Source organism: Ptychodera flava, chromosome 21 (genome assembly GCF_041260155.1).
Source record: "Ptychodera flava strain L36383 chromosome 21, AS_Pfla_20210202, whole genome shotgun sequence".
In the NCBI taxonomy this organism is placed as follows: domain Eukaryota; kingdom Metazoa; phylum Hemichordata; class Enteropneusta; family Ptychoderidae; genus Ptychodera; species Ptychodera flava.
The window spans coordinates 19,686,223-19,698,699 of record NC_091948.1 but is presented as its reverse complement, the minus strand read 5'-3'; the positions used below and the strand labels follow the sequence as shown (position 1 = coordinate 19,698,699).

General features: G+C 39.9%; 1 protein-coding gene across 1 annotated transcript in view; it reads right to left on the bottom strand.

Annotated features, from left to right (window-relative positions):
• The window catches only part of LOC139121656 (tubulin alpha-1A chain-like), a 40,216-nt gene extending 30,000 nt beyond the window's left edge, over positions 1-10,216 (bottom strand). The window contains exon 1 of the mRNA XM_070686735.1: positions 10,078-10,216. Coding sequence (XP_070542836.1) covers positions 10,078-10,080 — 3 coding nt within the window. The 5' untranslated portion in view covers positions 10,081-10,216. The remainder of the gene's footprint in view (positions 1-10,077) is intronic.
• Positions 10,217-12,477: the final 2,261 nt, after the last annotated feature.

The window sequence follows — 12,477 nt, the reverse complement described above, 5'->3', positions numbered from 1 at the left end:
TTGATATACTTTTATCACTTTTATTATAGAAAACAAATATGATACTCTATTCCCTAAAGAGCGTTGGAATAGGAAAGAGTAGTATTGCCAATACAAACCACTGTTCACAGTATGCAATGTCATCATTGGAAGTGAATTCTGGTCTGGACTAAAATTCAGTAGAGGACAATGACCCCGGATGTTACACATGCACTATGGACATGTTGAAAAATTCGATTTTTCAAGGTCATTTTTGTAGTAGACCATGAAGATGCTCTTTGCAGATGAAACAAAACCAACGGAAAACACATCAATAGTTGCCTGCCAGCTACGGGGAGAACCTTGATTTGTGAGGGTGATGGATTTATAGAAAAAAAATTGTCGGCGGTGAAAGAGGAAAACAATAATTGATCCTACGATGGACCTGGAAAAAATTGTTTCAGCAGATTTGCATTGCTTCTACGTAGAAAATATATTGATTTGGTGTAGGACAATAGAAAAAGAATTTCTGTCACAGTAGCGGGACAAAATGCTGCCATACCAATTTCATCCATTCCAGGAAATCAAATGGTTCGCCCCTAATGGAGATGTGAGCTTCACAATACAAAAGTGAAACTTGACTTTGAATCATATTCTTTGCATCTATTTGTCGATTCATATTCAACTGAGTAAACTTAAATTCAAGGGTAGGTACGTACATGAGTAATTTATCGCTTGTTGCACGGCTGTCGAGTTTTGGCTACTTCAGCATTTAATAATACTGGCTGAAGGCTGTTGACAAAACATATGACTATGAAATTTTGCGAATGTTCCAACTTCAGTCGTTTTTTTTTCAAATGCTCATCTGATGATTAGTGGTAGCCGTAGTTTACTTGCAGGTGTCTGTATATCAACGAGTCGTAAATGACATGAGAGAGAGAGAGAGAGAGAGAGAGAGAGAGAGAGAGAGAGAGAGAGAGAGAGAGAGAGAGAGAGTACTCAGACTATTGAAAGGCAAGTATTGGGCTATATACATCCTCATGTCTTGTTGCACACGAATTCGTTTGTTTTTCAGATTCACTGTTATTGTCATGTTTAGACATTCATTTGCACACATACATGTGATGTACAAAATTATATTTGTGTTGTATGTATGTATGTATGTATGTATGTATGTATGTATGTATGTATGTATGTATGTATGTATGTATGTATCTATGTATGTATCTATGTATGTATCTATGTATGTATGTATGTATGTATGTATGTATGTATGTATGTATGTATGTATGTATGTATGTATGTATGCATGCGATGCACTTGTTTTTTTAATAATTTGTAATATTGCAACATTCAGCTACAGGGCACCCAACACTTTTGAGTAATTTGACAAACATAAAGATCCAATTCCCCAAACTAGTTCCAATCGTGTTGTGAGCGTGTGTATGAGTATATGTAACAACTGTGTATGCATTGCTTTTTCGCCTTCGATGGAGTGGGGACAATGAACCCTGGTAATTATAGCGTGCTTCCCAATCCAACTGGACGTCATGTTTTTGTTTTCTTCACGAACACCGTGACGATATTTGGTGACCCTCACTGTAGCAAACATTATGTATGAACATCAAAATATACACAATTATAGTAATATAAAATTATTAATGATGTCGACAACTTTTTTCTCCAAACACCGATAAGTGGGGAACTCTTACAAAACAAATCCAACCCGGCTTCACTTACTGTTATAACTGCCATTTATGTGTTAAAAGTGCATTTGTCTAGACGCTTGATTTGTTAAGGGTCAAAAGTTCACAGAGGATAATTCACGCAGATTAGAGTCGTGACAACGACATGTTTTAAATTATAGTCCAGCAATTGAGATATGGATGTCTTCTGAAACGTGTAAAAGAACCGTATATTAACTGAATTTCTAAAAAAAACAAGAAAATTGTCTTGATGTACGTTTTACACTGTTATTATATTGATTCATGCAAAATTGGAATCTGTACAGAAGCTGTAGAATGATCGAGAATGACGTCATTTATCTGGATCCTGATTGGCTGAATTCAAGTAGCGTTACCATCTTCATCAATTCTGTTCTCTTATTTTTTCTCTACATTCTGTTCATTAAATTACGGGGTATTCTTTTTCTTTAGTCTATGAGTCATACGTTACGATGAGTCATTCAGAAGAATTGCTCAGTTACTATAGATCTCAAGTGTACGATATTGATTTGAACGTAAATTGCTACGGTGGCTACATGTCAGCACTGAATTAGCTTTCTGTATTCAGCTTGACTCTAATATTATAATTATTTCAGTTCTCCGACGAAATGACTAATATTGTGGTGCGCTGCAAGTTGACTTCAAGATTTTATGAATGCTACGTTTGACTATGGAAAATAATTGATGTCCTAAGTCGTGGAAAACCATTGTTCTGCGATTCTCGTATCTGTGGTAACATTAAACGTGGGCTTTACTTACCAATAATTTTAAATTTCGGGGGGAAATGGTAACCACTTGCTCCTCAACAAAAATCAAGGCAATTTCAAGTTCACCCCAATGCCTGACAAATTAGGTTGTCGATGTCGCAGTTTTTCACAACAGGCGTGGGTGATTGTGAGGGTATCCGCCTTGATGAACGAGGGCGCCTTGCCCTTGTTCAACGCCTAAGAATGATTTGTATACGTCATTAATATTCACTATCCTTTGGTATACCAATGTGAGTCTGACGAAAAATCTTCCGGAGTGTGATGTTGTGTGTATTAACCGATCATTTCATGTAGGGCCTGCCTCTTCCCTCGTTCAAAGTAATTCAAGTGTATAACCCATGCATTGTACGATTTAAGACTTTTCTTTATCGTAGACAGTAGAGGGGGAAGACTATACTGTCTATGGTTTGAATTGCAGGTAAACACTGCTTGCTGTTACAGCTTCTTGGGGCAGGACTAGAGATTACTTCACTACGTACAATTATAGCTATATTTCTTCGCTAGATATGACAGTATAGTGAGAGTGATTTGATATATCATGGAAGGATGTGGCAGCCACAGGAATAATTGAGCGGTATAGCGTTAGACGTGTCGTACACACACACTTCTGACGTCATCTAAGGAGACAGACGAATGGAAGAAGGACAAAGAGATGCAGAAAGAAGCACACAAAAGGCGGCTAGCGACAGGATGAATAATGATGAGTCATGCTAGCAGACACGGATCACATGCCTCTATAAACAGATGTAATTTGTCGCGTGACATATAGGCCTGAACATAATTATGAAATATAACACTGGTGATATCTCAGAGGGTAAACTGCATAGAATATATATTCATCACCCCAGAATCCATTTCCCGTGGCTATCAAAATTCCCTGGTGATATGCATTATGTCAAGAATTTCCTGTAATTTCATGGGCGGCAGGTGTGTTTGATCATCTGGGCCGGCAACGAATGAAAGCGAGGAACTTGGGAAAGGACTCCGTCTTGTTGCCGATTTCCTTTCTTGTTGAAACCAGGGTATCAGCCGATAACCACGAAAGAAAATGAAAAACATAGCAAATTTTTTGTATCTACATTATTTTACATAATGTAGGCTAGGCTGAAAACGTTGCAACTAAAATAATGATATCACAGGGGATAATGGTAATCATGATAAATGCCAGACTAGCATCAGCAATTAGAGCTCTGCTCTAGGGGTTTCACTAGAGATGTTCGGTTGACATTTTCAGTAAACAAGAAGGGAGACATGTACATTCAACTAAAGCTAGAATGCGCCTCGGGGCCAGATGTTCGGACTCTCAAATTTTGACAATTACTTTTCTTGTTACCACTGGTGTGCGATCATTTTTAAGCTGTTGGGGGAAATCAAATTTTCACCATCAAATGTTTGTGAAAATCGAAAGTAATTTTCCCCATAGGGATGACAGCCATCTTGAATTTCAATTTTGGGTGATTCGTTTCCCTAGAAACAAAATTAGAACGGTGATCCCTGACTGTCATTCGTGATTTTGAAAGGCAATTGCAAGTTTCCTTGCGGAAAGTTTGAGCTTAAAGGGAAGTGGTCGTCGGAACTGCGCATGTGCAACTTTCTTGTTCACAATCTATTTCATGCGCTATATATATAGATGCATTATGTCAAAATAGGTGCAACATTTAAATTTTACGATGTACATAAGGCCAACATGTTTTAACTTTCATCAATCGCCAACGTAGCTTGGATACAGTGTTTATATTGGTCGTAGGGGTCCCTAGCGACTTTTGAGCGCAGCAACTGCGTCAAATTTTTCAAAGAAAAACTAGTCGGCAAGACATTCTGTGTATTGATTAACACATTCATTTTTATTATCCCATGCATGGTTTCCTTTTTTCCGAAGACAATCACATTTCACAGAGATGATGGCCAGCGTAGGCATCGCTCATAGAAAAAAAAGGCACAACATGTTAAGTTTCTGACGAAAAAACGACAAAAACACAGATAGACGAGTCAATAGCAAAATGTCACTCCGGAAATTATTGAAAAGAAACACAACGTCCAGCATGCCGCGTTCACGTTTTTGCTTTCAAGGAAACAGTACGATGGCAGACATACGTGATTTGTCGATATTTCACGAGACTATCTCGAATTTTAATATTCCTCTCCTTCCTCTTCTTCGCCTTCGTGATCCGCTGAATCGACACCGACTTCTTCGTAGTCTTTCTCAAAGCTGCCAAATCTTCACGAGCCTCGGAGAACTCTCCTTCCTCCATACCTTCACCGACATACCAGTGGACGAAAGCACGCTTGGCGTACATCAAGTCGAACTTGTGGTCGAGACGAGCCCAGGCTTCGGCGATGGCTGTGGTGTTGCTCAACATGCAGACAGCACGCTGTACTTTAGCCAAGTCACCACCTGGTACAACGGTTGGTGGTTGGTAGTTGATTCCGACTTTGAATCCAGTTGGACACCAGTCGACGAACTGGATGGTACGTTTGGTTTTGATGGTGGCGATGGCTGCATTGACGTCTTTGGGAACCACATCACCTCGGAACAATAAACAACATGCCATGTACTTTCCGTGACGTGGGTCACATTTTACCATCTGGTTGGCTGGCTCAAAACAGGCATTGGTGATCTCTGATACAGAAAGCTGCTCATGATAGGCCTTCTCAGCAGAGATGACTGGGGCATATGTAGCAAGTGGGAAATGGATACGTGGATAGGGCACCAAGTTGGTCTGAAATTCTGTTAAGTCAACGTTGAGGGCACCGTCGAAACGAAGAGATGCGGTGATGGAGGAGACGATCTGACCAATGAGACGATTCAGGTTGGTGTAGGTTGGACGCTCGATGTCGAGATTACGACGACAAATGTCGTAGATGGCTTCATTGTCAACCATGAAAGCACAGTCGGAGTGCTCCAGGGTGGTATGGGTGGTCAAAACAGAATTGTACGGCTCAACGACAGCGGTGGACACTTGTGGAGCTGGGTAGACAGCAAATTCAAGCTTGGACTTCTTGCCATAGTCCACCGACAGTCGTTCCATCAACAACGAAGCGAAGCCAGACCCAGTGCCACCACCGAAGCTGTGGAAGACCAAGAAACCTTGAAGCCCTGTGCATTGATCGGCTAACTTACGAATTCTATCCAGCACCAAGTCAATCAGCTCTTTGCCAATGGTGTAGTGACCACGGGCATAGTTGTTGGCGGCGTCTTCCTTGCCAGTGATCAACTGTTCAGGGTGAAAGAGTTGTCTGTAGGTGCCAGTACGAACTTCGTCTGGAAAAATGTCGAGAAATGCCATCAAAATTAGACGGTTATATATTTGGGGTTTGAATGTATTTTAAATCAAAGTAGGACTTGTACATGGGAAACTTACATTCTGGTGTGACCATTCTATTTAATTAACAGATTGCCGGGAAAATACTTGAATTTTTGCTTCTTTCGTTTTCAATCCCTTTTCGAGTCGAAAACCGATTAGCAACGATACATCGTAGTCGCTTTATTTCAGTAATATGAGAAATTGTGTTACTTCTTCACAATGAAAAGACAATAAAAATATTGAATATGAAACTCACAAATTTTCTGACAACTATAATTTTCCCTTAGTGTTAATGTAATTAATATGCATCGATTACAACTTCTTCTGGTAGTACGCTTTTTTGACATCAGAAGTCAAACAACGAAACAAGGAAGAAAAGGCAAAGCCACGGATGTACGCTGTTTTGTCGTAAAGTCAGCTACGATGGAAGATATACGGATACGAGTAAGAATTATTAATGACGGCATTGTTATTTGAAATAATAATCCTAAAATGTTTCCTGCGATTTGAAAAGCACTGTCATCATTATGTGTAATTTTGTAAAGTATACATGATATTGTTCGAAAAACATAACACAAATTTTGCCCAGACAATCAGAAAACATGATACGCACATGCCCTGGCAGTGGCACTGACACCATGAGATGCTCAATGAAGCGCCCAGATGTCAAATTATGTTTTTTGCTCTTTTCTTCCGCCAGTTTCGAACTCACCTACAACTGTTGGTTCTAAATCTACAAATACAGCACGGGGCACGTGTTTGCCGCCGCCAGTCTCACTGAAGAAAGTGTTGAAGGAATCGTCGCCACCACCGATGGTTTTGTCGCTGGGAACCTGACCGTCAGGCTGGATACCGTGCTCAAGGCAGTACAATTCCCAGCATGCATTGCCGATCTGTACTCCAGCTTGACCAACGTGGACTGAGATACACTCACGCTGTAACGAGAGAGGAAACAAGGAGCAGATGAATGAAGTTGGCTGTCTTTCTTTAATAATATCAACACAAGAACGGGTCAGATTTCGAAGTTAATGATCGACTGTCAAATTTATTTTATGCGACACCAAAGACGTGTTATTCCATCATGAAGAACAAATTGCTGTGAAACTAAAGAAAACTAACTATTAATATCATATATATTGTAATGCATCTCATTCATTGCACGCGACGACCGTATTTGATTTCGCGGATTAATTTTGTGTCGATGACAAGATAGGCTAAATGCCAGACGGTAATGACGTGCTGAGAGCATTGGATCTGTAAGAAGGTGAATGAACTGTGTCTTGCATGAATATTTAATGACAGCTATTTTTTTATTCCTACGTCAAGTGGTTGGGATTACTCATTTTTCGGCCATGTTTTCCTCTCATCCATATCTTCCATGATTTATAGGTTTACAGGATGATTTCATAATTTAGTATCGACGCTTGAATAAACATGACGGGGTGTGTAGTAGCGCTAGGCAGCTTTAATTGGCATCGCAGATTTTTTAAAGGATTTTAATGGGGTTTTTAATATAATGAAGAATTGGGAGGGGTCTGTCTGATGGCGATGACGTAATCCTTTCTGCATGTTTGTTTGTTTGGTCGGAATTGCTGATGCCTGATCAATGTAGTTGACCGCAGTTGCATACGAAATTCAGATTACACATGTAATTAGCCAGCAAACTATATGCGAAGATCGCGAATTTGACAGTTGTTGGGTCGTTGTCGAGGAAGTGCAAGACTAATAGCGTTGTGGGACGTGAAAAAAAATGTGCAGTCAATAAATCCCTCTTAAAACTCGCAGTTAATATTCCAAGGATCGAAGCGTTCACCAATAACCCCTTTTAATGATGAACACGCGTTTTGAATATTGAACAGTTACGAGAATAGCAATTAATCATCCAAGACTCAGATAGAATGAAGCGACGAATAGCTGGCATTTTTCCTTTCACATTTTGGCGAACAACAGAAGAGAATGCCTGCTATCTCTCTACGGATACATTATTAATCACATCATAATCCAGACAGCCCGATAAATATTTCATTCACTCGTCATTCGGGGAAATGTGAGATCGACCCCACGGGTACGGTTTGTTCTCATTTTCGCACGAGTTTGCCGATAATCATGGGAGCGGATTGTAACAGAAAGACACTGTCTTCCCAGTTGATGAGCAGTCGGAACACATGCATATCAGTGACATGAATGTGAAGCCTTGGCTGACCTATATCAGATTCACGTGTTACACATGTGTCAGTCATCTGAGATGTCTGCCTAGTTTTTACTCTGCAGCAGTTTCTGAGAAGAAATCCCGCAGGATAGGGTCAGGACTGATGTCATACTTCTGGACTTGATGGGAATGCTTTAATTTCATGTTGTTCAATGTCTATAAAATGTGAGATTTTTACGCAGCTGTTTAAGTGTTACATGTTCAAAAATGTGCCCCGTCTTGTTTCAAATTCCTCCAATATCCCTCAGATATGCCGTGTGTAATAGTAGACACCATTTTGGGGAAGCAGAGAATTAAATCTGGCATGGTGTGTCAGAGATAATAGCGATGCTATTTACGGCCCATAAATCTGACAGTGAGTTTGTGTTCCGTTGTAGAGACACCCCTGTCTGTTAATGGAACCCCCATCCCATGTGCATGATTCTCCTCAAAATTTGAAGTGTTGACAACACCGCTATTTTCAGAGGAAATATTTCTCGGGACACTGGTGTCTCGACGTGATATGCGAAACCTCTCCGAAAACTGACTCAACTATAGGCCATGGCACCCTGTCTCTTCAAAACTTAATTTCTCACTTCTTTGATGTAAACTCCTCATAAATTGTTTTGAAAACTCAGTTTATAATCCTACAGTCGGATCGCCGGATTTCATGCCGCCATATTTGGTTCGAACAATAACTGTAGATCAAAGAGGAAAAGACCAACAAAGCGGAAGGTCGTTTCTTGTCTGATAAAACTGCTTCCGTCTAGAAACTCATCAGAAACCATATCTCTTAACTGATTGTGCTAGGCTCCGATGGCCTTGTGTACGCCATGCTTGCATTTTTTCGTGCTTTACGTCGAAGAGTTTCGTTCCTTTTCTAAAAGCAAAAAGCCAAATAAAATTTCACCCTCAAAGGACCACAAAGGCAAAACTCAATATTTTACATCCTCTTTCGTTCGAGGTCACCATACCTACCGAAAGATGAGCCACATGATGTTGCTGTTGTAAACTGAGAATACGAAATTTCTTAAAATACTGACTTTTTCTTTGTACAATCACTGTAACAGGTTCTCGAGATGCCAATGTAAATCATGTAGATGAAGAGCTCGAATTATGAAATAGCAAATAGCAAGTTTCATTGTCAATGAAATAATGTCTTTATTTACAAGATTACAGCGCTGAATAAGCCGACTCCCCGGAGATACAGAGGCCAAATATACATTATTCATTTGTGAAAATCCTTCGATTTCGCTGGTACCGAGACAATCAAACGCTAAGTTAGTGATTCAGTAAAAAACAACCAGTACAGTGATTATTTTTTATCATGAAGGCAGTAATTAATCCGACGCACTATGATACAATACGGTTTGATGTTACACCGTATGCGACAAGCGGAATACTTAATTCTGTAAGGTCATATCCTGTAATCACGATCGAATGTCGTTTAAAGAATCAGTACTGAAAGCTATACCGGCAAGCCCGCTCATTAAATATCGCAATTGCGACCACAAGCAGCGACTTGCGTGAGCGTGTGATTCATCTTGACGTTTCCATACGGTCTGCGATGGGAGGCTTCGTCATGTCTGGAAAGGCCGTCTTGACCAAGTTGCCGATATTCTTCTTGTCAAACGCACAGGGGTCTGTGCATGACGGCCTCGAAATGATGGAAGCGGAACGTCACGCTGGTCTACAATTATTGTACCACATGCGCTACCTGAAGGGTTTCTCAACCAACTGGATGCGTTTAAACGTTTCACATTCGCGGATCGTCATGACGGGCGGTCGCCCAGACACATGGCCGTCTCATCACGTGCTATGCGACAGAACGTGCCGGTGATTAGAGAATAGGGAAATACAGCTTTTTAAAAGAGAGAAATGAAAAAAGATATGTCCAACGTCCGCCCAGTCCACAGTTTCCTTATCCATCGTGTTTCAGCCGATCTTCATATCCCGATACGCTTAAAATCATCAGCAGAGCATAAATCACATAATTGCTTAATTATGTCTCACACAATAAAACGGAAGCATTTGCCAAGACGCCCATCCATGAGATAACGTGTGAAGCCTCACGAAAAATGAACGAAACGTTTTTCTTCCCAAAGAAAAGAAAATTAACCAGATTTTTCACTCACCATGTCGAATGCGTATAGAAGTTCAAGGCGTCGGGAGGAAGAAGAGATAAGCTCACGGAGGACGTAGACGAGTCTGTCGTGAGCAACCACACTGATTATCTTATGAATCGCATGCCAAATTTATACACTCTTCATCTGAATGACTAAGAAATAAGTCAGCAGCCAGTGAGAATCACTTTCCCTCTACTCTGATTGGTCAGTCGTGAAATAACCATTCCTGCTTAAAATTTTTGTGCGGGTCAAAGGTTATCTACACGTCATGTGAAAGGTTCGTGTCGTCACTTGCCAGGGTGTTTAAATTGACGATAGGCGTTCAAACACACAAACACCCCTTCACGGTCGGTGCATTCACTCATCTCCTAAATATCCCCATGGCAACGCGGAATATGATTGAGGAACCAATTTTAAAAAATAAATATGGGGAAATAGTTATAAATACATTTTAAAACCATGACATTCTAGATAGGGTGGTGACAATGCCAGAAATCTGACGCATCGGAAAAGTAATGTCGCTGTTTGGTTATCAGAACTTTGAACTAAAAAGAACAGTTTTAATTAATCATTTGACACATCAACAGTACAGTCAGTGTTGTGGATTCGATTTCAGTGATTTTTAATATCGGAATCCAAATAGTGAAGTCATCGTAGACATATGCCAAGGTCAAACTGAGAACCTTGATACCGGTTGCGGCATCGTGTCAGAATGTCAGAAATTGTGAGACTTACACACACACAAATGAGCAGAGTGGGAAATAGATGGACAAAACAGTAATTAGTCCGAAGTGTTGAAGGGGAAAAGATTGAAAAGCTGCCAATTTGAACTCTTATGAAAGCACAAAATTGTCTAGAGAGTTGTACGGCTTCACTGGATTATTTTCATGAAATTCAATTAAGCTATTAAAAAGGGTGAATTAGATTTACATTGACATGTGTATTCAAAGTTTGGACGCAAAAGGCAGACAGTTCAGGCTGTGGGCAATGATGATGCCAAGCAGGGGTCTGCGTCACACTGATATCATTATCCATGCAGTATTGCCGGGTCAAACGGTTAACCCTTGCAGCTTCTGCAAAGTGGCCCGCGATATCAGATTCCAACCTTTTCCCATATATTGTGTATTTGATTTGTAATTGGATGATGCCTTATACTCAGATGCATGAAGCTGAATCAAAATGCATTAATCAATTCATAACTATTTGTTGACCAGTTTGAACTGTCACAGATAATAGGAATGACAAATTTGAGCCAAAGTTGCACAGGACCTGTATTCATCGAACGAGAATTTCATATTTGCCGCTTCCGAGTCGTTTCAATAATACCAACAAGACTCTTCCATGAGTTTTTTCTGCGTTTTATCGAAGTGAACCCACCTCCCAAAAGAAATGGTTTGCCCCTTAGAGGGGAAAGGTCATATACAGTGCACTTCCTTGACGGTGCAAATGTTGAATCAGGCGGACGTTAACGATATCAAGAATATGGATTAGTCAATTTTCAGTTGCACAGAGCGTAGGTCTTGTAACCTTGTCAATCACAGCGTTTGACTGATCGGAAAATTTTACTTTTCGCTTTACAAAATATTCCCTTTTTTAATATTTAAATCTCGACAAAATGTATTCACAGTGACACTAAATATTCTTTCCCCTAAAATTAGTAAAAAACACGTTAATTCATGAGATATTTAACAAAATAAATTTTATGTTAATTTTAACTCGTCCTTTACTTGTTCGCATAAATTTCATTACATTTTCTACTCTCATGGTATTGAAGCAGAAATAATTCCTACCATTTCAAATAAATTTGGAAATATTTTACACGATATTGAAGAACAACTTCACTCGAAACATTAACGAGTGTCAGATGTCTGACACTTGCAGACAAAACACGTAGGATGAGAAAAGGATGACGTCATGCCGTCTGCTAGAAAAATAATTTTGTTCTTTCTGCATGCTATGCACGATTTCGTCGCCAAATGAATTCACGGAGAATCTCACGCGCAGTGTAGTCTGCATATACGAGACTTGGATCAAAAGATACATAATTCCATCCGTTCAAAGTGACAAAGAGAAAACTGTACAGTATTTATACTTCCTTCAATCTCCACCCGTTCTATTTATGCAGATGCCATCTTCTCTGTCTGCGGCACTGAAAATATTAACTGAAAACTGTTTTATTACCGTCTTCGATTCGTTTCTTTTTCATATTCTATCTGTAATTTCTTGAGATTATTCAGTTCAACTAGCGGCCAGAATAAGCCCGTGCATATTAATTTAGTATTAAAGAGCATACAGAAAGCACGATATAACGCGAAGCCTCTTGGGAAATGAACGTTACATATTCACCGACAGAACCCTTGGGTGAAAATCGAACGTTTACATTCTGATCACGGTTTCCCGGCGTTTCCC